The 27,726-nt window shown below is 27.7% G+C and overlaps 4 protein-coding genes and 1 pseudogene across 5 annotated transcripts; 4 read left to right on the plus strand and 1 right to left on the minus strand.

Annotated features, from left to right (window-relative positions):
- Positions 1-314: 314 nt before the first annotated feature.
- LOC103570091 (uncharacterized) lies at positions 315-5,416 on the plus strand. Its single transcript, XM_008547696.2, has 8 exons — positions 315-524; positions 593-1,148; positions 1,223-1,373; positions 1,458-1,595; positions 2,675-2,862; positions 2,954-3,180; positions 3,772-4,188; positions 4,264-5,416. Exons 2-8 carry the CDS (start codon positions 603-605, stop codon positions 4,586-4,588), a joined length of 1,992 nt encoding a protein of 663 aa, XP_008545918.1. The 5' UTR covers positions 315-524; positions 593-602; the 3' UTR covers positions 4,589-5,416.
- A 376-nt stretch (positions 5,417-5,792) lies between these two features.
- Positions 5,793-7,478, plus strand: LOC103570108 (uncharacterized; annotated as a pseudogene).
- A 2,001-nt stretch (positions 7,479-9,479) lies between these two features.
- On the plus strand, positions 9,480-14,280 carry LOC103570089 (uncharacterized). Of its 2 annotated transcripts, none has more exons than XM_008547694.2 (7): positions 9,480-10,185; positions 10,446-10,590; positions 10,676-10,813; positions 10,906-11,093; positions 12,012-12,241; positions 12,340-12,768; positions 12,854-14,280. In XM_008547694.2, the coding sequence occupies exons 1-7, from the start codon at positions 9,640-9,642 to the stop codon at positions 13,227-13,229; spliced, it is 2,052 nt and encodes a 683-aa protein (XP_008545916.1). In that variant the 5' UTR covers positions 9,480-9,639; the 3' UTR covers positions 13,230-14,280. The 2 variants fall into 2 exon arrangements, with proteins under 2 accessions (XP_008545916.1, XP_008545917.1); XM_008547695.3 differs by having other exon boundaries at positions 12,859-12,977.
- A 952-nt stretch (positions 14,281-15,232) lies between these two features.
- Positions 15,233-18,192, plus strand: LOC103570107 (divergent protein kinase domain 2A). The gene is made up of 4 exons (XM_053740465.1): positions 15,233-16,176; positions 16,589-16,889; positions 16,988-17,115; positions 17,998-18,192. Exons 1-4 carry the CDS (start codon positions 15,538-15,540, stop codon positions 18,190-18,192), a joined length of 1,263 nt encoding a protein of 420 aa, XP_053596440.1. The 5' UTR covers positions 15,233-15,537.
- Positions 18,193-18,369: 177 nt separating this feature from the next.
- Positions 18,370-23,961, minus strand: LOC103570088 (eukaryotic translation initiation factor 2-alpha kinase 1). Its single transcript, XM_008547693.1, has 8 exons — positions 23,673-23,961; positions 23,380-23,541; positions 23,168-23,312; positions 21,560-22,301; positions 21,152-21,331; positions 20,924-21,082; positions 19,379-19,516; positions 18,370-18,824 (listed from the first exon to the last, which is right to left on the minus strand). The coding sequence occupies exons 1-8, from the start codon at positions 23,734-23,736 to the stop codon at positions 18,561-18,563; spliced, it is 1,854 nt and encodes a 617-aa protein (XP_008545915.1). The 5' UTR covers positions 23,737-23,961; the 3' UTR covers positions 18,370-18,560.
- Positions 23,962-27,726: the final 3,765 nt, after the last annotated feature.

Here is a 27,726-nt window from a genome sequence, read left to right on the forward strand (position 1 = left end):
ATAGGATTCCCATATTTGCTTCCAATCGGTCCCCTGACGAAGTTCATCAAGCTCGGGCAATATTATTTTGGCTAATTGAACAAAAAAACCTATGAAACGTTTGCTTGTAGCATATTCGCCTAAGGCGAGTCTATTAAATACATATAAATTACTGAACTAATAAATTGGAACACCTCGCTCTGTTTACATCAACTGTATTATATGTATGATATACATGCTATAATTATAACACTAATATTTTTTTCAGATATTGGAGATAATATAACACGTTGACTATTTTTGAAAGCTATTGTTCAAATGCTTTAATTATTTTTTTATAGCTCAGTAATTGCACTGTAATAAAAGTGATTATACTATTTGTAAGTTTAGTTAATTAGCACATTGAAAAATTACAGTTTATGAAGAAATATTAGGAACTAGAATTTTTAAGAATAAGATAGTAAAGTACGGTGTTAATCATAAAGCTTTTAGTTTTTATTTGGTAAATTTATAACTTAAATATAAGTTAATATCTTATTTAACACGTAAGTTTTTATTTATTATGAACCAATTAAAAATAAATATAGATATAATATTACTTATACTGTTCTAGTCTACAAAAGATGTTATTTCATAAGATATTAGTTATTTTCCTCCTCACGATTTTCCATAATTATTGTATTGCTTTTACGATTGATTGGCTGGATTTTAATGATATCAATTCGATAGCTAATTTTGTTGAAAAAATAAATTCTCAAATAGACAATGATTATCAATTGTACCATCCTATGGAGTACGAGGAAAAAGAAAACGTAATAACAGTATTTGCGATGAATATGTTAAAAATATTTGAAGACTTTAATGTAGCATTTGAAAATTCATCAAATTTTTCATGGATAGACTTTCATAAGAAAATAACTCAATACCGATCGGAAGACGAATTGTCGCCATTTTGCCCACATTCGATTTCAAATATCATAGAAAATAAGCTTCGAACGATCGAAAATATAATTAATTATTATTTCAACTTCAAAATAAGTATTTATATTAACGACCTTAAAGATTTATGTACATTTGCAGCGAATAGTACGATATTTTTTCAGAAATCGTATTATTATGACTTGACTTCGCTATTTGACATCTTTATAAATGAAATTCAAAAGTGGAATGTAATAATTAAAATTTTTTAATATTTTTGATACGCAATTAAGTTGAGAATAATAGAAAAATTCATTATTTGTAGAAAATAAATAATACAGATCCTCATTGCAATTCGATTATCGAATTATTACCAGATCTACATGGATTATTTAAGGAAATAATGAAAGTGTATATTCAAGGATTTTTATTTTTATCGTCTTCATTGAGTTTAGAATTAAAATGTGCAAATAAATGTATGTGAAACACTATTTATTTAAGCGTTAATTATTGAGTCATTTATAACTAATTTTGATGTAAAATTATTAAATTTAATCTAGCTCAAATAAATGGCATGTTAATGAATGAGAGAATAACATTTATAAATAATGCAATAAAACTAATAAACGTGACCCAACATCATTTAGAAAGTTTGCCACAAAATATATATTTATGTGATACCAGTAATCATATACGAGGTAAGAATATAAAAACTCTATGAATCAGTCATATTAAAATGTATCCCGAGTCAAAAAACAAATTCCAGTTCGAACCTCAAAATACTACGTGAGGTATTTGAGGGACAAGTTGGACTTTGGAGATTGAGAACTGTGTGGAAAATAATTACAGTTTAGGCCTCAATGTTGTAGTTACGGGTGATTTTACATAATTGAGGGCTAAACTAGTATCAAAAAAATTTCGCGGGGACCTCAAAATCCTCATAACATACAAACAATTTACTGCACAAGATTTAGGCCTCAATTTCTCAAATACCGTAACCTATGTAGGTTCTCTCACTTTTTTCGTAAGAAATAAATACTTTAGACTGAGGATCTCAAAAAAATTGACCCAAAAATAAATAATTAATTAAAAATTTGCAGAAAAATTACCGGAACCTCTATAAAGTATAACAAATGAAAATGAATATTTATTTTTATTTATATCCTTTCAAAAAAAATATAATGGTCACTATGAGAAAATAATTAACCGAAAGAAAATTCAGTATACATTTTTTCAATGAAAATATAAAAATTTATAGAGGACAAAATGTTTGATATTGTATTCTATATGATTTAGGAAGTTTAAAAAAAAATTTTTTTGAGACCTACCAAAAGTTTGTCCAGGAATATGTAAAAAACGAATAATAATAATAAATTAATTAATTTATTTTATTTGACATAAAATTTTTTTAAGTACTCAGATTTTTTTTTTCAATTCGAAAATTTCCTAAGTCTAGAAAACGGTAATTTATTTTTTGAGGATTTTGAGAGCTTTGTTAGAATTTAAAACCGATAAAAAGTTTGCATTTAAACCTCATAATTCTCATTAAAGATTTAGAGTGCCAATATCGTATCATTTTTCGTCCGGTAAATAAAAGATCAAAGGAATTGAATTTTTTGAGGTCGAAACTAGAATTTGGTTTTTGAGTCGATTCTTCCCTATACTTTTTGTCGATCACTGCGCAGAACATTGACCAGTACTATCTATTTCTTTCCGTGTACAACTCTGAACTATTCTTATAACGAGGTCCGACTATATTTCTTTACCTTGTTGTCAGATTCGACCTTTGTTGAATTAGATAAAATGATTCACGTTTTCTTTCTTAATGAATACTATATGAATGAAGAAAACAGCTGTGCACACAATTGTGATACGGAAGAAATGAATGTGAACTCTAATATTCAAGCAAAGTGTATGAAATTTGATTGTTTTTACATAGGTGATAAAGTAGATATTTGTGAGTTGGTAAGAAATTATATTTAATCATGACAATGATAAAATTTTAAATTTGTTAAATTAAAATAAAATTTTATTACTAACTAATTTTATTGTTTAGGAGGACGATGTGAAACGTATTCAATGGTTTAAAGATGAGAATGATTTTGTATTTGGTAATAATACTAACTGCCTAGGAAAAATAAAGACTTTAAGCAGTTGGTTTCAATATCACACAGGACGTTATTGTGATTATTGTCTATGTTTTTGCAAGATCAATCAACTCAATGAATTTGCAGTCACTGCAATAAGCTTTAGAGATCAATTGTCAGATGTTAATAATAACAAGTTCAGTATACCAAACGACTTAATTTATTATTATATATATACAAGCGCCCTTGATTACCTGCCTATAAACACTCATTACTAATTAGTCATTAGCGTACTTTTAGAAAATTTTTTACAAAAATAATACATAAACCTAGTACAATTAGGTATGAGCCCTGGTCGAAATTTTCCAAAATCTCTGAAAAACTCAGTTCTAAAGTCTTTTTCAAAGTTCTAAAGACTTTTAGAGTTTTTCAGAGAAAATTTTGAAAAATTACCACCAGGGAGAAACTCACGTTCGAGCAAGGGGTAAAAAATAGATGATTTCGAATAATTTTTTAACAAAATAAAGTTAAGAATAGAATGAAAGGTAAAAGTTTTTGATCTTTTGGTATTTCTTTTGTTTTTGACCCAGGTTTACTCAAAATTGTGAGATAAAATTATTAAAAAAATTCTCTCTGGGTAGAAATAGTTGTATTTTTTTTCACCATTTCTATTTAGCTCTATATTATTAATTTTTGTAATATCGTAAAATAATTTTAAAACATTTTATTTAAAAGTTTGATAAATAATCATTGTGATGTACAATAATTATTCATATATATATTTAAGGGTTGTTGTTGGCGTCAAATTTACAAAAAAAGACGGAATGATTCATATTCAGATAAAAGAAAGTAAGCTTTTACCAGACGGAAAAGTAGATAGGAATGATGCATCATGGAAACCACTTGGCAATCATTCGAGTTTAAATGAATCTGCTGCAAATTTAGATCATAAAAAAGATTTCAATGTATTGATTGCGGGGAGAGATTTTGGATACTTGCAGAAGTTAAATTTGGATGATATAGTTGTTGAAGAAGATTATGTAATTACAGGTGTTAGATTTCGTTTTGCCGGAGATTCACTTAAGAATCCGATGCTTACCGATGGTTCGATTGAACTACAAGTAAGAGCAACGTTGTTTAATTATGATTCGGGAGAATTGTATGATGTTAATTCTTGGATTACACCAGAAAATCGAGTCCAAAGGTATGATAATTTTGCATCCTACGCTCAATGTTTTTGAAACATATTATTAATATTTCACTTTTATTTTACATTAAGAGACGAACTAAAGTTAGAACGCCCTGATGACCCAGTAAGATCTCCAAAGAACCATCCAAATTTCGATGACAATCAATTTGTTAGGTTCACATTGTCGGATATGAAAAAAGACGCTTCTCAGACAATCGTGCCTTATTTCGATGCTCGTCCGGTAGAAAACAAGCTCCCGTTTCCGCTAAGAGGAATTGGACTTTTTCATCGGGGTAATGAAGGATACGGAGGATTTATTTCTTTAAAAATTTCTATTGTAAATCCATCTCAGTACATGAATTCTTTATTGAATACTGTTGAAAGTACAACTTCAGAAAATGAATATTTCGAATAAATCATTTTCATCTTTATCAAAATGATTCACTCCTTACATAAAAGAATAATAATTTTAAAAATGTAAACTATTTCATCAGACATTTTTACACACTGCGAAAAATTCCCATTAAATTTTACTATGGGTGCATTGTAACCCCGGACCATAAGAAAACTGATACAAAATTTACAAGTGTCCCATAGTAAACGTATGCGCATAGGTCCCAATTGTGTCGTCTGCGCATACCGTTTACTATGGGATACTTGTCAATTATGTACCAGTTTTCTTATGGTCTGGTGTTACAATACGCCCATAGTAAAATTTGTTGGAAATTTTTCACAGTGCAACATAAATATAATAATAAAAAAAAATATAAAATGTGTTAATTTTATTGTTAAAGTTTAATTTTGAATAATTATTGAATAACAAAAATTTTTTTTTATTTTCATCATTCAGGTCTCATATAAATATTTGAAACATAGTTAGAAATCTAAAATCTATAAATTCGGTTAGTATTGCCGGTCCTTAATACGAAAAGTACTAAATATTCTTGCATAAAGATGATATTATATAAGGTATCCGCGGGAAATAAGGCCTGTGATAGAAATGATATTTAAAATAACCGCCTCCGCTAAAGGCTACTCTTGTAGAAGGGTCTAACATAGAGATGTTACGACAAATTTATAAAGCCCCGATACCACGTTCCCTGTCTTCGATATTTCATTATCCGTCATATATTGTCGTAGCGCAGAAGAAATTATAAAAACCAATTTAGTCTTCTGATTCTTAAAAAGTATTGTTGCTAAATTTAAGTAATGATTCATCTGTAATACCAATTTTATTAAGTATAGTTAAACTATTCCAGTTTGTTTAACCCGTAGGCCTTATTACCCTACCGTAGTAAAATAAGGCCTATTCGTATGGTTTTTGTAAAAGTATAATTTTTTGTTTGTTTATGGCAAAAATTACGATTACTTCATTAAATTTTATGGCTAATGTATGGAAATAAAGATTAATGATACATTTCGATAATTAAATACAATATTTTCGATTCTATTCAATATTTCCCTTAGCTAGACCTTATTACCCGCCGGTGCCCTATACAAAGAAGCAGTTCGAAAAATTAATTCATTTATAACAGATTGGTTTATTTGTTTTATAATAAAGTTGTAAAACAAAATTCGTTTTTATTACAAGAAAAGGTGATAAGGTCAAACTTTAATTAATGCTCAACACAGTGGGCGGAAGTATTACTAGTATAGAATATAAAAAAATATGTAATTTAAATATTGTAAATATACACGTGTCATAAAAAAGGTCGCTTATTATGTTCTAGTAATATTTTTTTTTCTTTAATAAACATTTACTGATTATGTTATCATAAAATATGTCGTAAATTGTTGTGTGGAGTTTTAATAATTAAAAATACTCACAAAGTGCCGATTATGACCGCTAAGTAGTAAATTGTAATTAATAATGAAACTGAATTATTTTTTTTTTTATATATTTCTTCGGTACATTTTTATTAAACATTATTGCTGACAAAGGTAAATTGATTTATATACTCCCATATAATACTTTAATCATAATAATTATTATTGCACTGAAGTAATTAATGTTTATTATTTATTCTACAAGTTTGCAATAAATCAGAATGCCCTGGACCTCTTGCATACTATGAGGGCTTAAATTGGAAGCCGGTTTATAAATCATCAGATGATAGTTGTGCTTACAAGTATGAGTGTAATAATTTGAATCAAAGGTCTAAAAAAAATGTTACGTTAATGAAAAAGTATATGAAATTGGATAAAAACTTAACGATGAAGATGCGAACCCTTACGATATCGGATGTGCTTGTATTGAGGGATACGATGGCATGTTAGTGAAAATAATGATTATTTTTATCATACTTTCTTAAGTAGATTTAATAAACATGATTTCTAATAATTTTAATTAGTGCAGTATTCAATTGTGCTGCAGTAGATTGTTTTCATGGACCTGAAATATCTGGTTGTTATCGTGAAAATAGTCCTCTTCAATGTTGCCCTGGCAAAGAAGTTTGTAGTAATTATTTTTAAAAGTGAACAATAAACAAAATGTTTATAAATTAACTTAACAGCTGAGAATCCGAAGAATCCAGAGAGCAACATGTCAAGTTGATGGTAAAGAGTATAAAGACGGTGAATACTTTGAAGTAAAGTCAGATTCGGATTTAAGTTGCGTTTGCCAACCTGGATACCAAGGTAATTTTATAAGAATTTGAATATCAATAGCTATTATGAAAAAATTATTCGAGTATTATTTTTTTGTAGGAAAAAATGTTGAGCCTTTTTGTGCAAAGCCTAAATATCCTTATTTTAGCCCCGATTCCCGTCATGCTTCTGTTATATTTGATAAATGTGCTCCAGTTTATTATAGTACTCAATCACCACAAACTAGTTGTAGCGCCTTCTCTAGATGCTGTATGTTTTTAGTGAGAAAAAAATATATAATATTAATTTAGTTAATTATTATTAATTAGGCAAAACTTGTTTGTTCTTTTTTTTTTTTTTTTTTTTTTAGAAAACGACAAAGACGTGGTCATTAAAAAAAATCTAGCAAGTGAAGCCAATCAAGGTATACAATTTTGAAAGATTTATATATATATATATATATATATTTATTGTTTAATCAAGAGATCTAGATTTATTTTTCTATATATTCATTTATAGATGTGACTTGTGAATTTGGTAATTTGACAATGAATTATGGAGATGAACTTAATCAAGCTACGGATTATAATTCCGTGTGTGTAAAATGTGTTTGTGAAGTGGGCCCCGTACCGACTTGCCAACGTTTACCTGATGACGAATGTGATATTACAAATCATCCACCTTTTGATAATAATAAATGATAATTACTGATAAAGAATATAACACATTATTATAAATTATAATAATTATAGCAAAATACAATTCTAATTTTTACCTTTTTTTAATACATATGCCACACATTCCAGATTTTCTAGTCATTTAGTATAAAAAATCTGTTAAAGTAAAATAACACAAATGGTTTGTGTTGAATTAATAGATTTCTGTGTTGAAAATTAACACAAATAATTTAACCAAATTATTTTTTAACACAAATAAACAAAATTTCTAACTGTGTAGACTATGGAGTCATAGAGCAGCTTACTATTGTATATTAGTTACTGAAACTACCTTCAATAGCAGAGTCGTCTGTGAAATACGATTTCTTAGTTTAGAAAACCAATTTTTTCTCTCGCTGTTGAAACACATTTCATAGTGAGTTAATATCTATAAATTGCTTATTATGGCGTTTTCATGTTATTTGGTAAGTGTTATTTGGTTTAATTTTGATTACACAATTAGTTTTAAAATGTATAACATTATTGATTTTAGGGGTAAAAAAGGGCAAGACAGGATAGGGTAGGTAAAACGGAATACCCCCAAAATTAAAAAAAAAAAAATTTTCCTATTTAAATGTTTTTTAAACATTCCAAAATCACTTTTGTAAGCATAATTGAGCATTATTAAAAATTTTTTTTTGTTAAGCTTTTTTAAAAATTGATTGTCAGTCGAAAAACATTAATGACTTTTGTTTTCGATAAAAACTATTAAAAATTTTTTCTTTTTTCTTTGCATTCAATAATTGTGTAAATAGATATTTATGTCATAAGGCCGTGAAGTTGCGGTTTTCTGCCAGCGACGATATTTCGATATGAGCTTAAGGTTTGTGGCGGGAAGGTTCGAAACGGGCGTAATTTTAACGTCCGAGGCGTAGCCGAGGACGGAAATTTACGCTCGTTTTCGAACATTCGCGTCACTAACATTAAAGCGAATATCGAAAAAAAGTCGTTGTCAAAATCGCCACTAAACGACCAAATGACGTACAATATTTTTTGTTATTATCGCTTCATAAGTTTAACTTTTGAGGGATAGGAGGCAAATAATGACATTTTTTTTTTTTCAATCAATCACTTGTAGGTGAATATAAATATTTCTTAAACAAATAATTGACTAATTTGTGTTACTTGCTTTAAAAATATACGCTGGTAATTTACTTGTATTGTGTATTTATGGTTGACAAAATCGCGTGGTTAATATTTTATTAACATTAGGTCCACATCGTAATAAACTGCCAGCAGAGAAATAATTAGCGCCACTCAATGGTAACTAAGTTTAAACTTTACTCAAAGTCGTTGGTCAGTACACTAGAATGCGACTTCTTTTTTTTACGATCTCTCTAAATTTCGTTTGGGTGTACACGAAAAATTTGTAAAAAAAAGGAGGGGGTAAAACTTCACGGCCTAGGCCGTGAAAAAAAGACGGTAGAGTCTCTAAAAAAGAGTCCATTTACGGACGCCACCCAGCGCTCAAAAGTTGAACCTTTGGAGCGAGTATAACAAAAAAATTTTTTTTTCAATCGCAACTGAAAATTTTTTCTATTTACTTTGGATATCATTAAGAAAAAAAAATATTTAGCGTATTTGGGTCCTCAAAAACTTAGTATATCCTTAAATACCTCGTTTTGCCCCTCCCTTCCATAAATTTTTCTTAAAAATTTCATTGTTCGTGTTCAAAAAAATTACAACAATTATAGCCGTAACATTTTATTTTGGAAATGTTTTAAGAAGTAAAAATAATTTTTAACACTCTGTCTACTTCCTAAATCAATTAAAATGATCGTTTTTATCTTTAATGGTCATAAAATAAAACAATATAATCTTCCGATTCGAAGAATTTTAGTAATTGCATTGGTATTTGCGTCATTCATACTTTGGGTTTTTTATTGTAATAGTTTATTTTCGTGATTTCATCACTGATGGATGATAAAAAACACATTTATTGAGTAATTAATAACTGGTGTTAAAAAACTGTCTGTACAGTTTGATAATGTATCATGCCATTAATTCTATATAACATATAACTTTACTGATAAAAATATATGACTCGAAAAATAAAATTAAAAAAATATATAGTTTGTGGATTTTTAGTTACAGTTCAAATTTTATGCATATTATAGTGCATAGTTAGTGTCTAAAACTTTTGATTTTTGAATTAAAAAAAAATATGTTTTGGAAGATACAATTACTATCAACATTTATAATTTTTAATAATTACTGTGCGGCTTCTCTTGACTGGCCAGACATAAGTGACGTGAATTCAATTGACAAGTTTGTACAAACGTTTAACTCTCAAATAGATAACGAATTTGAAGTTCAAAGTTATATGGATGAAGATTATAAAAATAATGTAATTAAAAACTTTGCAACAGAAATGTTAAATATATTTCACGGTTTCAATAAATCAGACGATTATAAATCAAATTTTACATGGTTAGATTTTGAAAATAAGTTAAAAAACCATCGAATAAGTAAAAATAGTACATTATCATTATTACCTCACATAATTTTGGAAAGTATAAAAGATGAACTTCTTACAAATGAAAATTCAACTAACAATTTTTTTAACAATAGAATTTATAACACTATTAATAATATTGAAAATATATGTTTATTTGCGGCAAATTATTCATTTTTTTCATTTAAATCAAAATATTCATATTTAAAAGTTCTCTACACGGCATTAACAGACGAAATTGATTTATGGGAAGTGGTAAGTGTTTCTTTTATGATACACCCTGTAAAAAAGTGGGAGTGAATTCGGAGTAAATATGGATTCTATTATAGCCACTTCCATCCAAATCCGGATTTTAATGTTGAAATTAATTCCTCTCCAGAGAGAATTTCACTTCAAGGTAATTAAATAAATAAAAAACCATCTGCTCCATATTCACTACGAATTCACTCCGGTGTAAGTGTAAATAAAAATTTAAACGAAAAAAAGTGTATTACTCATGCATTTATATTTTAAAGAAATCAGACAGCACAGATCTCGACTGCGATGAACATATATTTTTACAAGATTTATATGACATATCAAGAGAAATAATAAGAGGATTTTTTTTGAGATTCTTTAGAATGAGTATAGGATTAAGTTTAAAATCAAAATGTACAAATTGTACGTAAATAAATAATTATACATATAAATATACTGCTACAAGCTATTACTGCTTGAAATTAATATAATCTATTTTATGTTAAAGTAAATGTCACTGAGAAATTAATTCATGAAAGGGAATATTTTATGACTGATGTAAAAGAATTAATGAATTTTACACAGGATTATTTGGGCAATTATTCAGAATATATTTTTTCCTGTGATTTTGATAATCACATCCGAAGTAAGTGTCAAGATTATTATTTATTTTAATTATGCTGACTACTGAAAAAAATTAGTTAAATTTCATGATTTTCTTAAACCTTCTACTATTAGATAAGACATACATTGAGTTGGAAAGAATGATTCAAGTAGTTATTCACAACGAATATTATATGGACAAGGCAGGAAGTTGTTCATACAATTGTGATACAAAACAAATGACACTTAATTCTGAAATGAATGAAGAATGTATGGATATAAGTTGCAATTACATGGGAAAAAAACTTGAAGTTTGTGAATTGGTAAGATAATTTATTATACGTACAGTGATACCGGAAACTTTGAAATAAGATAAAACAATATTATATATTAGACGGCGTCAGAGAGAAATTTTTTTTTTCTTATTCAATACATCGCCAAAGTTGCTTCAATAGAAAAAAACTCCTAAAATTTCAGCTGAGTATCTCAAAACTTGAGTTGACGCAGGGGAGGGGGTCTCCTTTCCCATTAAAAAATTTTTTTTTATTTTGTAAATAACTACGCAAAATTTTTTTATGATTTTCGGATTCTGAACGCATTTTATGTCATGAACGGATCAATAAATTGAAACGACCATAACATATTTTTTTTAAAAATTTAACGCTTTACAAAAAGCGACTCTTATAATTTTTTGATAAATCTAATCATTCAAAAGTTACTTTTTTACGAAAATTTCAGTTCTTTCCAAATGATTAATTTGGAAAACCTGACATTTTTTAACTGTGAAATTAAAAAATTATCAAATAACATAGAAACAAGTCACTTTCAGCCAAAGGTCGTCCCCTGGCAAGAAATAATAGTATATTATACACCAAGGAAGGAAAGTAGTACATTCCAACCCGCCAGTATATGGTAAACACATGAATTGGAAAGTCCTTCCTTCTTCGTGGTGTATATATGATTTTTCACCAGACCTGCAGCTTAAAGTTCAAATTTTTTGCCTCTGTGTGTAGGAAGAATGGCGCATACGCTAATTTTTATCATTTGTTTCCTTATAAGAGAAAAGAACGACTTTCTTCCCTCTAAATAGGGCAGGAATTTAAACTTTCGGTGTAGGTATGGTGAAAAAAGCTCAACAGTGATAATTTATTGTTTTAAATTAAAATATAAAGAGCGTATTGGAATCGAGCGTTTTTGAATTTCCATACTTTTTTATAATTTAGCCTTGTCATATATTATAGAGTGATGATGTAAGGCGATACCAATGGTTCAAAGATGAAAATAATAACGTATATGGCAATAACACTAATTGTAAAGGAAAAGTGGAAGAATTATACAGTTGGTATCAATGGACAACACGTTATTGCGATTTTTGTGTGTGTACTTGTACTGCCAAGCCGCGAAGATTAGTACACAATGAAATTACTGCACTTAGTTTTCAAGATCAAACGTCAGACACCGACAAAAACCAGTACTATCTACTGTTGCCATTTTGTTAACTAAATTTTTTCAGTTATTTAAACAAGTCGTTTTTATAGGAACTAAATAACTTTATTCTTTTATTTTTAGGATCGTTGTCGATTTAAAGTTTGTTGTAAAAAACAATACAATTTATGTTGATATCAAAGAAGGTAAACTTTTACCACGAGGAAAAATAGATAAAAAAAGTTTGGTATGGAAATCACTGGATAATTGCACCATTTTTGATGATTTTACTGCATGCAAATATCCTCCCAAACCCGGTGAAGCTACATATATTCATTTAGTAGCGAGGAAAGATTTCGGTTATCCTAAAATTTTGAATTTAGATGATTTGATAGCGTCTACAGAATCAGTCGTTACAGGTGTTCGATTTCGATATGCTGGAGATTTAAATACATTTCCGAAATTTAAAAACGGTTCTGTAGAACTGCAGATTCGTGTTACGGATTTCAATTACGAATCAGGTAAACTTTCTAATACCCATCATTGGATTTCGCCAGATAAGAATGTGACTAGGTATATATATTATGTTTTTTTTTACTGGTTATTAATTGATTATTTTTTCATTAATTTTCATTTTTTATTTCGAATTTCTGTTTAGAGAAGAGTTGAAATTGGTAAGACCAGATAACCCAATAAAGTCTCCAAAAAACCTACCGAACTTAAAGAAAAACCAATTTGTTAGATTCCAAGTATCGGATTTAAAAAAAGATGCAGGTCAGTCAACTGTGCCTTTTTTTGATGCAAGAGCGATGGAAAACAAAGTTTTATTTCCACTCAAGGGTGTTGGGCTTTTGCATCGCGGTCATGATGGCTTTGGAGGATTCATAGCTTTCAAACATTTTATTATAAATCCATCCAAGTCCTTGAATACTAATTTGGGTGCTGCTAAACCCATGAAAAGTATAACAACAGACTCATTAAAGTGGGACTTATTTGCTCCACCAAAATGGTCTCTATTTCCAACAACACAATAATATTAATTAAATAATTTAACAATTATTATATAAATAAATTATTTATTAAATATTTAAGTGAATAAATATATCTAGTTACGAATTCCGATTAAAGTAAAATAATTTTTTTTTTACTCTGGACAATGTAAGGGTATAAATGTATCTAATTATTATTATTGATATTAATTAACAGATAAGTAACTTATGACAAAAATGATAAATATTAAAAATTCAAATAAAATTATTTTAAAATCTGTCTTTATTCCCCTGAACTATCAGTTATCGGAGTCTCTCCAAATGAACTTGTAAGTTTTAGAACTATTTATGGTTAATGATGTCTTTTTAATATATATTAGAAGTAAAAAATTACACGGAGAAAAGTTATTGATTAACAAAAAAAATTTCATGAAAATGTTTGTTAATAAAATTGTTAAAAAATTTGATTTGAATCAATCATATTTCTTCTATTTTTTCCGAAATCAAGGTTTCAAAGGGCTCCCCGCAGTCACAACCTCCCTCGTCTATTATTTATATCCGGTATAAATGTGCTTTTACTTGGGTATGTCCACTTCTCAATCTGTTGTTGATAGTTATTTGATCTCTAGTTAAACCTAGTCCATGGAACCAAGGTTTGAGTTGGAACTCCTTCACGTTTCTCCTTTTGCATAATTTATCATTTCTTTCTTTAATTTTTCCTTGAATAGTTCGTTACAGTGTTCAGCTTCAAGTCCGTCCACTCTGTTTTGGATCCCTGTATTCTTTATGGCCTCTTTAGCCGTTCTATCTTCTTCATTTCCTGATTTGCCTTTATGGGCTGGGGTCCATATCATAGCTATGTTTATACCCATTTCCCTGGCTTCCCAGATACTTTGTCTAATTTCTAGAAGTCCTATGTAGTCCCTGTGGGTTCCTGGTCCCCCCAATCCCATTAGTGAGGAATGAGAGTCTGTGCATATCAGTGTGTTGCTATGTTCCTGTCTTATAGCCATCCTGATGGCGATTTTTATGGCCTGTACTTCTGCAGCCATGATGTTTACTTGTGGATCCATCGATACACTTATCCCCTCCTGTGTCTCTGTACATATTGCTACTGTTGCAGTTCCTAGTTTTGTTTTTGAGCCATCCGTGTATATGGTTTTGTATTTCAGGATAATTGAGTTCCAGCAACTGTTTCCATCTGTCGTTGATATCCTGGTTCTTCATTGCCTCTCTTCCAGTGTCCAGGTCTATTGTAATCTTGTTAAATATGCTTTCAAATATGAAAATATTTTACCATTGATACTTGGATACTTGAATCGTCAAAATGACTATATAGAATATCGTAAAAAAAGTTGACTATAGATAGTATAGCTGTAGTAACAAAATCTCAGTTGTTTTGACGAGATTTTTCTCACCGTGTAGCCTTCTTTTAATCCCAAGACTCGTCTCTGTAAATAAGAGAAGTATAAGTAGTATAGAAAACGTACAACGTAAGTGAGGTAAAATGAGCAATATAAATTTTTTATAAACTTGATAGATGTTACGAAAATTTTTTTTAAAATGAAAAGATGACTTCTCATTAATTTTTAATGCCTATGGTGTTTATTTTGCCTCACTTTAGTTCATATTGTTATAATTTAATATTAATTTTACACTCTTTAAAATAAGAGCTAAATAATTTCAATCCGTCGATTGAAAAAACTTTTTTACTAATTTAAATATAAATTTTTATAATTATTGCTATTTAAAACACCATTTATAAAACAGTGCGATCAGTTTTAGATAAAATGTATAAAATTATTACTAAATGATGAACAAATGTAATCATAAATGCTGTCCATTAATAAAATTTTTTTGTTAAGACACTTTTGTATTTATAAGTTATTGGTGTATTTTATGTGTCACACGGATACTCATTTGAGATATGAAAAAAATCAATGACATCTTTTTTGTGTGTTCTTTCAGTCTGAACATTTTTTTTTTTCAAATTAACTTCCCCATGAAATCAGCGATTGGAGAGTTATATAAATTTGAACAATTAAATTGTTATTAACAATTGTTTGCACCACTTTTGAAAAAAATGAACTAGATTTTCGTGAACCCTTGCCTAAAATACGTAAAAAACCGTTGAGAAAATCCTTGGCCAACAAAATGGATACAGACTCTCCTCTTCAGCCGAAAGACTAATGTATATAACATATATATATTCGTGTTTATATTTGAGTAAATTTCCCGCTTCACAAGAATCGTCACGTGATTTCACAGTAAACATCACGTTAATAAAAGACTGAAATATAACCTTTGTAGTTTATACCTGTATACTTTATATTGAGTTATTATTAAAACTGAAATGTGTTTATTTATTTTAAATAAGTTATCACGATATAAATATATATTAATTATTGTCGTTATTGTAATATCGAGTATAATTACTAGACAAATAATGAATTTACTATCACCCGATTTAATAGAATTAACTGAATTATCAAAATGTCCCGCGTGTTATGGAACTTGTGCATGCGCAAAAATATTTAGTAATAATTTCAAAATTGATTTTTTCAATTTTTACACCATGTTATCTCACTTATTTGCCGCCAAAAATGTATTTTATGGCAGTATCGGTAAAACTAAAGTTGTTTTGAAGAAATTAGCCCATGATTATGAACTTAAATTATTTGACAATATGATTTGTGAAAATGAAAATTTAACGCATTTGTGTGTAAACAAAAATAATAATAATAATAATAATAATTATAATAATAATAATAATGATATAGATAGCGATGTAAATAAAATTGATTATTTATCATTAATAAAGTCTGAAGTATCTTTAAACATAAATAATGCAAACGCTAAATTAGTTTTATGTCCAAATACAAATCATTTAGAAAATTTAATCAATTTATCACAAAATTATATTTTTCATAATAATGATTATATTTATTTATGGACTTTGATTAAAATTAATCCTGAACCAATTATTCTTAAGGTAAATTTAAAATTTTCTATAATAAATTGTATAATACTGAAAGTATCAGCCCTGATTAAACAAAACAATTGTGACAATTAAAACTGTTTTAATCGTTTTAAATCGTCAATTGGTGATTAAAAACGATTAAATTTTTCGGATGAAGATTAAAGATGATCCATAGCGATTTGAATCGTCACAAATCGTTTTGTTTAATCAGGGAGACATCAGACAATTTTATAATTTATATTATTAACAGAAAAAATTTATTTGGAGAATTTTATTTAAATCTTTCCGGACATATTTAAAAATATTTTCTTTCCAATAATATATTATATAATTTATACTAAAAACATTTTTAAAATTATCTAATGTCAAATTGCATAAAAATAAAAATTTAAAAAAAGTAAATTATGATGTATTGCGTAAGCAGATTCTGCAAGCTGACAAAGGATGGCCAGTTACTAAATATTACGGAGCTTGTGGACGAGTAGTCATAGAAAAATACGCGGGTCTTCCTCTAACAGTATATTATCATGAAACATGGTTACGTCGAGCAAAAATTGCAATAGGATTACTCGAGTCTGCCAACATGTTTACATTCCGCAATCCAGAATACTCATTCTATTTTACGGATTTGTCACCTGATAATATTGTCATTGATGAAAACGATAAGCCTGTATTTATTGATCTAGAAAATGTTATTATTTTACATAAAAATATTTCCATCGAAGGTACAAAAATCAATAATTTATCTTAAAATCATAAAATATATATTTTCAAATTTCAAAATTTTATCGAATAGTTGAAAAAATTGTTTTCTTCATTTAAGATCAACCAAAAGAATGGAATGATTTGCATACTAGCGATAATATTGACTGTGATAATTGTTTTTCATTTTCACCAACGGATATTTGTAGTCACCGCATAAGTGATCACAATTATTATTCCATTTGTCAGGTTCGTAATTACTATAGTTACTTTATTAATTACAATACCTATTTAAAAAAAAAAAAAAATTTTTTTTTGCTCGGAAACAGGTTGAAAAGTTTTATTTAGATATAAAAATACGCTTGTGAAAATTAGAGCTCTTAATATTGAAATAAAAAAATTCCACATCGCACTTTTCTATTTTCCATAAGAATGACGCGAAAAAATTTTCTTTTCTGCTTCTTCTGATTTTTATAACTAGCTAACAATCCGTTGTAGGAAAAATTTGCAGACCTATGTCATGATTAAGAGAAACGATTCGAAACGACTTGCAATGTTAAATGCTCATAAGAAGGGCGATTCAAAAGTATTAAAAATTATTTAAAAAATTTTTTTTTCTAATCATTTTTAATCGTTCCTTTTAATAAGGGAGTGTAAGGAATAGAATACACTGCAAAAAAAGTCTCATCAATTTTTGATAAATTCATCTGTTCAAAAGTTATTGGAGCTTGAAGTTAAATTTATAGTAAATTTCGAGATCTTTTTACTTTTCCAACGAAACTATCACATTTATCACAAAATGTTATAGAATCTTTTTTGTAGACAATTTTAGTCCCTACAAATTATTTTCGATGAAAATTATTTTCATGAAATCGATTAAAAGACTAAGTTTTTTTTTTTCAGAGCTTGAAATTAAAATGGTTGATTTTTTGTCGAATTCGAGTTAACAATCGATTATATAACAAATTTGTTTTAAATTCAACAGAAAATAAAAAAAATTTTTTTGTGCCACTTCGGATTGTAATGCAAATGTTAGTCTAATGATTTCTGATTACGACAGACAATCTATTCCCTTATTCTTCATCTTTACAACTGGTTTAAGCAATAAATAATTATTACTTATTTTTTCAGCAAATTTTATTGGACAAACCAAAAGATAATGGATTTTTACACTCAATACCTGTATATATTTTTAATAATTATAAAAATTTAAAAGTCATGATTGATGAATGTGCGTTACCTCAAACAATGAAGTCACGAATTGAAGCTGGTGATGAATTAAAAAAAATTTTACAACGTATTCTAATAGACTTTCATTACGAATAAATAAATACATGACTAAATAAAATTATGAATTATTAATATTTTATCATTTTTTAATCAAGAATTTAAAAGTAAATTTGTTTTTTATTTTTTTTTATAAAAATTAATTTATTTAAAAAAAATTACAATGATTTAATATTAAACTATTCAGTCATTATTTCTTACAATTCAAACTTACAATATCACAAAAAAAATATATAGATTTATATTCAACATTAATACTTGATTTGAATGGCAGTTTACTGGCATCCACTATTAATAATTTAAAACTATAAATCACTATTACAGCATTCACTATACAAATAAATAATCACAAATTGATTAGATGATTAGTCGATAAATTGCTGATAAATATTAGTAGAGGTAAATTATTATTTTTTATCAAAATATCTAACTTTTATTTTAATATTTTGTCTTTTTAATTTCGGATTATTATTAATTTTAACTTTCAATAGCTGACTCAGCAATATCTGATTTAGTATTTTTAATTCACGTATGGCTTCATCTTTTTCAATTATCTCTTCTTCTAACCTGTCTATTATAAAATCTTTATTGTCTTTCAATTCTTGCAATAATTCTGACGACGATGGCCGTTCTTTTGGATCAGGAGCAAGAAGTTGGATTATTATTTCCCCCTAATTATCAAAGATATTAATTATTAACTACACGAAAGGAACAAGATGGTACTTGCTACTATCCCGGATTCTATCTCAGATTCAACTCAGTTACATCTCAACTTATACTGGTTGCAATCCTAGATGGTAACTACATTCATCAGAATTATACACAGCAAAATGGAGACAAAAAATGTACGAATTTTTATTATGCTGTCGACTAAACTTGAAACAGGAAGTTGAGTCGTTAAAAAATTATTATGCTGCACTATAATTATTATTGTGAGCCTCTAGAAAATTTTTTACTTTCTAATATAATTTCTAATTTAAACAAATGATATTTATATCAATTTATCAATCATTTTTTTGTGTATAATATTTTTTGTAGTGTAGCATAATAATTTTTTAGCAACTCAACTTCCTGTTTCAAGTTTGGTCGATAGCATAATAAAAATTCGTAGATTTCTTAAGCCCATTTTTCCCGTGCACTCAAGCCTATTTCAGATATAACTGAGATAGAACTGAGTACAATCTAGATTATACAAATCTATAAATAAATACTTGAAATATCTTACGTATTTTTGATATCGTTTTTCTAAGGTATCAGGAATTTTCCCAAGTTTTAATAATTTCAATGTATTGTCCAGCTCCATAAATGTTCTCGTAGGATATAATAGTTCCATTAGAATAATTCCAAGGCTATATAAATCGCTCTAGAAATAAATACATAATTGATTAGTCAATAACAATATTTACTAATTTACTTTTGTAAAAATTATAGGGTAGAGGTACCATTATTGGCCACCTTAGGGTCAGTTTTGGACACTTGAAAAATTAAAATAAAATAATTTGTAAAAGACGCAATAACATAATTAATTTTAAAAATGTGTACAAAGATACTTTTATAACACTGTCAAAATAGAAAAATGAGTTCTCTTGAAATTATGCTTTAATACACTAAACCTTATTCTGATCAAGATTTGAAATTATTATGATGATTTAAAGTTGAAAAATTCAAGCTTTTGTATTCCTTTTCTTTTAGCGCTTGACAAATTATTTAATCATTTTTTAATTTTCAAATGTTCTTTAATTTTTTTGTGCAATACCTTCTTACGCTGAGAAAAAAAAAAGCGTATATTTCCAAGTAAAATTTCTTAATTTAATTATTAGTTTACTTGAATAGTGCCAAGAAAATATTTTATTAATTTTAGTAAAAATGCATTGTCTATAGAAATTTCTAAGTACATTTTGAAGCAACTGTTATAAAGATACGAAATATTATACTTCGATGTAGTAAATTTTTTCTTGTTTTTAGTACTATGAGTCAAGTAAACATGCTTATTTGAATTTAATTTTTTTTTCTCTCAATGTACATATATTAGTGATAAATTTCAAACTCTAGCAAAATAGTTTTTGAATAATTTATTATTCGAAAGGACTCTTCGAATTTATTAAGGTAGCAGTCTGATAATTCAGATTGAAAAAATCGATTTTTTTTTTTACTTTATTCGAAAGTACAATATATTCAGAATATACTGTGAAAATTTTAAACCAAAATGCGAAATAGAAACGGAGTTTCAATGAGTTTTCAAGAACGCATCATAGTTGCGCGCCGAAGGTTAGTTAAACTTTAACCGCGTTTATTTCGAAACAACGTTTTTACGATCGCCCCGGGTCATTACTTTTTTTCTATTCAACCTATTGGTCTTAAACTTAAACTGATCATTCCACACACTCGTACTTCTCGTCGGAACTAGGATTACTTTTATTCACCCTCAACTTTCCATTTTACAACCCTTTTTATGCGAAAAAAAATGACTTTTTTTTCAAGCTTCACCATTTTGTCATTTTTTGATAAAATTTCATAGTCCTATTTCCGACGAAAATGACAGTAATTAATTATTTAATTTTCTCAAAAAAAATTTTTTTTTTTACCTTAAGATGTAATTGAAAACGTATTAAAAATGCAAAACTTTTCATTTGTTCCTTCTAAAAAAAAGGTCCCTAAAAAAAGCATGAAAAACGGCGTGAGTTACCAGACTACTACCTTAATTTGAAAAAATAAAAGTCATTCAGCGAACTCATTCATTGCATGCAATTCCACAAAATAAAAAAAATACCTTTGGATCACAACTACCACTAAGTTGTTCAGGCGCTGCATACATTTCAGTTCCGAATGGAACAGTATGTCCATTTTCTTTTTTAACAAGACATGCCAATCCAAAATCTCCGATTTGTATGTGAGGTAGTTTCGACGTTGAAATAAATATATTACACGGCTGTGTAAACAAATATAAAATAATTAATATTTTAAAATATTTATATATTTAAATAATATTATAACTTACTTTTATGTCATGATGAATAATACCATGCGAATGTATGTATTCTAGACCTTTCAAAATTTGCATAAATATTCCAGTTATGGTCGACACTGGACTTATTTGGTTTTTTCTGCTATCCAACCACTTTCTTAATGATTGTTCACATAATGCCATTTGTATATACAAAGTTACAACATCTGGTCTCTGATAGATAAAAAATTTATTATTTTTCTACTCTCTTATTAAAAGAAACGATTTGAAACAATTAAAAAAAAAAATTTAAAATACTTTTGAATATTTTTGAATAGCTCTTTTTATGGAAGTTAAACATTGCAAATCGTTTCTTTTAATCAGGACTTCTACATACTTATCAATTTTAAAATTAAAAACATAAAATTGCATGAACACATAAATCATATTATGAAAACTTACCGATTTATATTCACAAACTTGACGATTACAAATTTCTTCAACACCCGAATTATTTTCTTCTTCATCAATTTCTTCAATATCACTGCCAGTACTGTAACTATTACTATTATAATTATAATGATTACCATCATTATTATCATTATCATTATCATTGTCATTTCTAAAACTGACAAATGAATCAATTGTGTCTGATGAATTACAATTGCTAACATTATTAGTATTATTACTATTAATAACTTCTTCAACAATCACAGATGAATTGAGTAGTCGATTATGATGAACACTATCATTACCATTACAATTACTATTACTATTAGTATAAATATCAGTTGAACATCCAGGTTCATTAAAACTTCTTATTTTAAATTTCCTAGAGGATATATTTAAAGATCCAGGTAACGATGAGGATGAAAGTAATCTATCACTATTATTATTTTTACTAAAATCGGACGACACTTGAGATTCGGTAATATTTGGTACATTTATTGTGGAATAACCCTCTTCAATCCACGCATTTTTGTATGATATGACATTGGTATGATTCAATTTAGCTAGAGTCTTCACTTCATCTAATATTTTTATTATTTTGTGAACTTTATCTAGAGTCACACATACTTTCTTTACAGCATACTCGTGATCGTCTAGACGATGACGTACTTTATATACGGTACCAAAACCACCGGACGCTATAAACTTTAACTCAACAAAATCACTGTGATACCTTGGCTGACTCACTGAAATACTAATTTTATAATTACATTATTTATTTTACTTTAACTATTTCAATCGATTGGTAAGTAATTTAAGTAAAGTGACTTAGAACTAGTTTAACAAAAAAAAAAAAATGTTTTACCAAAATAAAATCACAAAAATATGCTCTTTTCTTTTTGTATCTCAGACCTCTGATTAATAAATATAATTTGGAATAATTTAAGATAACGTAACTCTTTATCATTTTAAACCATTTCAAATAGGCTGAATTATTTTGCTTTCAAGTATAAATTTTGGAACGAATCATTTTAAATCATACTGAATTAAAAAATAATGAAATATTATTTTAAGCACACTTGCCTTTGAGACATCTATAAGATATCAGTTTTGAGGCCACTTAATTATTTGAAATAATTTGAACGCTCGAATCATTTCAAATTAATTTGAATTAGAAAATAATATTGCTATTATTTTGAACTATTTCAAATTATAATTTTATGATATGATACAATATGAAAAAATTCAGATTTTTCGAATCATTTCAAATTAGATTTCTTAACCAGGGATCCTTTTCCTCCATCAAAATAAGCGACTAATGATACTCTCTTAAAATGAATCAGTGAAAAGTAGTGCAAATCAGTGAATACTTAATGATTGAATCAGTGATATACTCGGGACATTGCTTAGTGAATATTCACTGATTGGAGTTCTTTTCACTGATTCATTTTAAGAGAGTTCTTTTCACTCATTCATTCTTATAAAATTTCTATGAGAATTTATGAGAATCTATTGGATTTTATGAGATTTTCTAAACAGGGATGCTTACAAAAAATATCTTATTCTGTTAAGATACCATCAATATTACTTTATAAGTAAATTAATAAAAAATAAAATTACCTGGGGTTCTTTATGATATCACTTATAGGCAATCGTTCATTTAATAATTGATATAATACTTGAAATTGTTTTGTTAATTTACCTATTGCTATTAATTGACATGGATCATCAACAAGATTCAATTTACAATAATGTTCATTGAAAGCTGCAACAAACAAAATTATTATTATTGTTTACTATTTATTTACTTGTTAATTATAGAGTGCACATACCGAAGCATAAATCATGTGGGCTAATGATATTTTTTTTCAATAATTTACAAATTTGTTCGAGAAAATTGATGACTACTAATGTGGAAGATGATGATGAATTAATTTCAACGAGTTGTCCATTAATTGCTAAGTCTTGAGAATTTTTACTTGGATTATTTTGATCTGAAAATAGAAATTTACATAAATATATTTTACATAAGATATAGATATAATAAATATATAAAAACAAAGAAAAAAATTATTCATAAATTGGCGGTAAATTTAGATAGAGGTTATAAAAGTAAATTACAAACCATTCAAAGGAATCAAATTGTTGATAAATCTTGCGAGTAATTTGTATATTTCATCATTATCCATTATTCAAGTATTTGAAATAATAATGATAGATATTATAAATATAAATAAATAAATTTTATTTGATAATTTCATAAAGAACAATTAGAATGTACTGGAAAAATTTATTGTTACTGATAGCCAATGACAGTAGTCTCGTTCCCCACAATTTTTATTTTAAATATGCAAATTCCAACTAATTCATTACTCGGAATCTGACTATTATGTATGAAATTTTGATAGGTTATAATACACATGGAATCATGGAAAGGGCAAACCATGTGTGCGGTTCTAGAATATTCTTTCACGCGGTTTTTTTTATTGATTTTTCTATTTACCTTATGTAGATAATTCGAATTTAGTTTTTCCATTTTTGTTTTTTCATACAATTATTTGATTAATAAAAATTTTTTTAATTTAAAAAAAAAATATTTGGATTAATTTTTGATATTCAAACTACGCGGGCTTAATTGAATGTATGAAAGAAAATAATTATTTTTATAAAATTGCAGAAATATCACGTGATTCTATTATCTAGTGTAAAAATTACTTTCTCTATTATTAACAGTCCGCAAGTATAGTGACATTTACCCTAATAGCAAAACTTTCCGGTCAGAAAATGGATGTCAATTAGTTGCCATCAAATTGATGACAACTTTCAGCTTTTGTAACTGTTGACTACAAGTTGTTGTCAACTTTGCTAAAAGAATGGTGAAAATTGGCTACCGCAATTTGCCGTCAATTTTCTGAGAAAATAGAAAACAATTTTTCGTCAACTAATATGATGCCAAATTTTGCCATTAACTTATGAAAATGTCAATATTTTACGGCCAACTTGGCGACAAACTGCAACAGAAAGTTGTCGCCAGCTTGCTGCCATCTTGGCTATCGTGGTAACTGTTGACTACAAGTTGTTTCCGACTTTTCCAGAAAATTGGCGATAATCTGCTGTTGCAAGATGTTAACAACTTTCTAAGAAAATAGAAAGCAACTTTACGTCAAATAATGGAATGGCAACTTTTGTCAGCAACTTCCTCAGAAAGTCAGCAACTAATTGCTGTCAATTTATAAATACATTTTTTCTAATTAAATCCGATTAAGTTTCAATTTTGCAATCGGATTTAATCGAAAAAAAAATAAATGTATTTTCCGATTGAATCCGATTAAATCTGATTGTAATTTTTTAATCAAATTCAATCAGAAATTAATCATTTTTTCCGATTAACTTTGAATCAGATTCGTTTGGAACTTTCCGATTAAATCCAAGTAGAATTTTCCAATCGAACTTAATAGGAGTTTTTGATAAGGGTTACGTTTTTGAAACTTAAAAAAATTATATTTTTCATTTATGGTCTATTAATATTTCTATTGTCTCGTAAAAAAAATTATTTCAGGTGTTTTGAAAATAATGTATCCCGCGATCAGCAGTGGAGAATATGTAGAGGCTTCGAAAGGAGCGTTGAACGCCGCATATTCGCAGGTTATATACAAGAAACGACCAGTTACAGACGATGCAAAAAGGGCAAAGAAGAGGTCAGCTCTTCCGGTCGATTTTTATGAGCATCTTTTTGTTACAAAATTATTTAAGGACAGTACCAATGAAGATTTTCAAAATCATACCATTGATGATTTAAATCCGTGTTAACCATTTACTGTTTATTAATAAATTTTCTAGAAATTGTTTTGTAAACAATTTTTAGAAAATTTGAATTGTACAAAGACGATTAAGTAAACGTTCAACTTAGTTGCTGAAATGAAAACTACAATAAGGTTTTTCCGATTTTTGATCGTACAATAAACACATAAAACGCTGGGATATAAAAAACCATTCTATTTGCAACTATTGCAACCATTATGTCGCCGATCGTCGAACACTTTATAATCCGGGAGCCACCCTGTAAAAAAAATTAAAGATCTGAATATAACTACATATAATTGAATTGTCTTACAATGGATTATATCACTCGTATATTTTCAATCATATAGTAGAGACTCTTCGCAGTTTTAATTAAATTAATTTTTTTTTGTGTTTAAGTGCAATTTCAAAGAAAAATTACTCATGGAAACATTGATTATATATTTTGATGACATGATGTAACATAGGTACCCTCAATAAAGATACTTGTCACCACATCGAACAACAGAGGAGTACCGGTACCAGAATTACTCCTGAGTTTGGAATATAACAAAACTACTCTTGCTGCTGCTGCCTATAAAATTGGTTCGAACAAATTTTTTGATAAAGCCAGCGGTTCAAAAGTTACGGGCTTTTAAAGATGTATATAAAGTTAGGATTCAAAATTCTGTTCCATTTTAATTATAGTAAATTTTATGGCTATAACTTTTGAAATATTTATTTTTCTGGGAAACTAATAAGGACCTTTTTTGTAGAGAATTAAATTTCCTAAAATATTGGTCCTTATAAATTTTTTGGTAAAATCATTGGTTTAAAAGTTTCATGGAATCAAAACTTATGTTTCATAATAAATAAAACTCACAAGTTTTTGGTAAATAACAAGCATATGAAGCACAGTATCGCCATTAAAGTCTTGTTTGTTAGGATCAGCACCGGTGACTTCCCTCTTCTTCATACATGTATCTTTACTCCCCAGAAATTTTTTTCAAAAACGGTTATCGTATAATTTTGTCCAAGCTTTTCTCTAAAATAGAAACCCAAAACACAAAATAAAGATACAGACCCAATGCTTTACTCTATGAACTAGCGAAGTGTACTTCAATTTTTTGATAACTTCCATTTGTTTATAGAGGCGCTTGCAATATACCCGGGAAATTTAAATTCATAATTAAATTTAATTCGAAGATTGTCTTGCAGTCACTACGAGACAGGTTGCAGACACGGGGCTACGGCCTGTATATACATATGTATAAATATATTTAAATCACACACATATATATATATATATATATATATATATATATATATATATATATATATATATATATATATATATATTTAAAATAATTCATTAATTATATATTTTTTGTTGTTTTATTTCTATTGGTGTGTTCAGACCCGCCATCCAGGGTACTTTGATGCTTTTTTCGCACATGAAATTAGCATTAATTTCTATTAAATAATGATCAATCGAAATACTAAGATTTGTTTCACTTAAATTTCACTTTAATCAATACACTGATAATTGATACATTTTTTTTTAATTGGTAATTCACTTTTTTTCTACTTATTAAATTTAATTATGAATTAAAATTTTTCGGGTATATTGCAAGTGCCCCAGTGTGCCGAGCGGAGAATCCGAACAGACCAAAATGAAAACACATCTTAAAACATTTAAAAAAAAAAAAAATTTTTTTTACAAAATTTTAGGAGTACCCCGTTTTGTCCCCCTACCCCATTTTACCCCCACCCGTCCCCTACATTTAATAAAAAAATTGACCATCGCGTTAATCATGCTAAAAAATTTTAAAAAATCATCAATAAGTACCTAATCAACTAATCCTTTGAGTTATTGAATTGATTTTATGTGAGCGTTTTGCGAAACCCCGGCTATTCAACGTAAAGTCCACCTCAATGCTTCATGTGAAGCGTGCAAAAAATATTTTATTTTTATCAAAAATTTTACTATGACAGCAATGCCCCGACTTGCCCACCTTACCCCGAATTTTCTAAGTATTAAATATTTATAAATTTCAAATCATAATTCAAAATCGAAAATAAAAAGAAATCACAACCCGGATATAACATTAATAGTTTGCTGACCATAATAAAAAATATTTCTAATTACTTTTTATTATTCAAAACCACTATTTGATTCCGCAACAAACTAAACAACTTAACTATAATCATCACAGATTAATTTTCGTTACCAATAACTAATAACAGTTATATTACAACATCAATGACTACAATTTACTATATATATATATATATAACTATCACTATAACTCAATTAAGCAATCAACAAAAAATTTATCAATGAAAATTTATCATTAACTAATCGTAAATTAATCACCATTATTTTCACTTATGTGTTT

Source organism: Microplitis demolitor, chromosome 7 (genome assembly GCF_026212275.2).
Source record: "Microplitis demolitor isolate Queensland-Clemson2020A chromosome 7, iyMicDemo2.1a, whole genome shotgun sequence".
NCBI lineage: Eukaryota > Metazoa > Arthropoda > Insecta > Hymenoptera > Braconidae > Microplitis > Microplitis demolitor.

Excerpts from the sequence above, each read along its gene's own strand:
- LOC103570107 (XM_053740465.1), top strand. The coding sequence starts at position 15,538 with ATGTGTTTATTTATTTTAAATAAGTTATCACGATATAAATATATATTA. Across the intron at positions 16,890-16,987 it reads TAAAAATATTTCCATCGAAG|ATCAACCAAAAGAATGGAAT; the intron begins GTACAAAAATCA and ends TCTTCATTTAAG. Across the intron at positions 17,116-17,997 it reads ATTATTATTCCATTTGTCAG|CAAATTTTATTGGACAAACC; the intron begins GTTCGTAATTAC and ends TTATTTTTTCAG.
- LOC103570091 (XM_008547696.2), top strand. The coding sequence starts at position 603 with ATGTTATTTCATAAGATATTAGTTATTTTCCTCCTCACGATTTTCCAT. Across the intron at positions 1,374-1,457 it reads ATTAAAATGTGCAAATAAAT|CTCAAATAAATGGCATGTTA; the intron begins GTATGTGAAACA and ends AATTTAATCTAG. Across the intron at positions 2,863-2,953 it reads AAGTAGATATTTGTGAGTTG|GAGGACGATGTGAAACGTAT; the intron begins GTAAGAAATTAT and ends TTTATTGTTTAG.
- LOC103570088 (XM_008547693.1), bottom strand. The coding sequence starts at position 23,736 with ATGGATAATGATGAAATATACAAATTACTCGCAAGATTTATCAACAAT. Across the intron at positions 22,302-23,167 it reads GATATCATAAAGAACCCCAG|TATTTCAGTGAGTCAGCCAA; the intron begins GTAATTTTATTT and ends TTATAAAATTAG. Across the intron at positions 19,517-20,923 it reads GTGGTAGTTGTGATCCAAAG|AGCGATTTATATAGCCTTGG; the intron begins GTATTTTTTTTA and ends ATTTATTTCTAG.
- LOC103570089 (XM_008547694.2), top strand. The coding sequence starts at position 9,640 with ATGTTTTGGAAGATACAATTACTATCAACATTTATAATTTTTAATAAT. Across the intron at positions 10,814-10,905 it reads TTTTGATAATCACATCCGAA|ATAAGACATACATTGAGTTG; the intron begins GTAAGTGTCAAG and ends TTCTACTATTAG. Across the intron at positions 11,094-12,011 it reads AACTTGAAGTTTGTGAATTG|AGTGATGATGTAAGGCGATA; the intron begins GTAAGATAATTT and ends CATATATTATAG.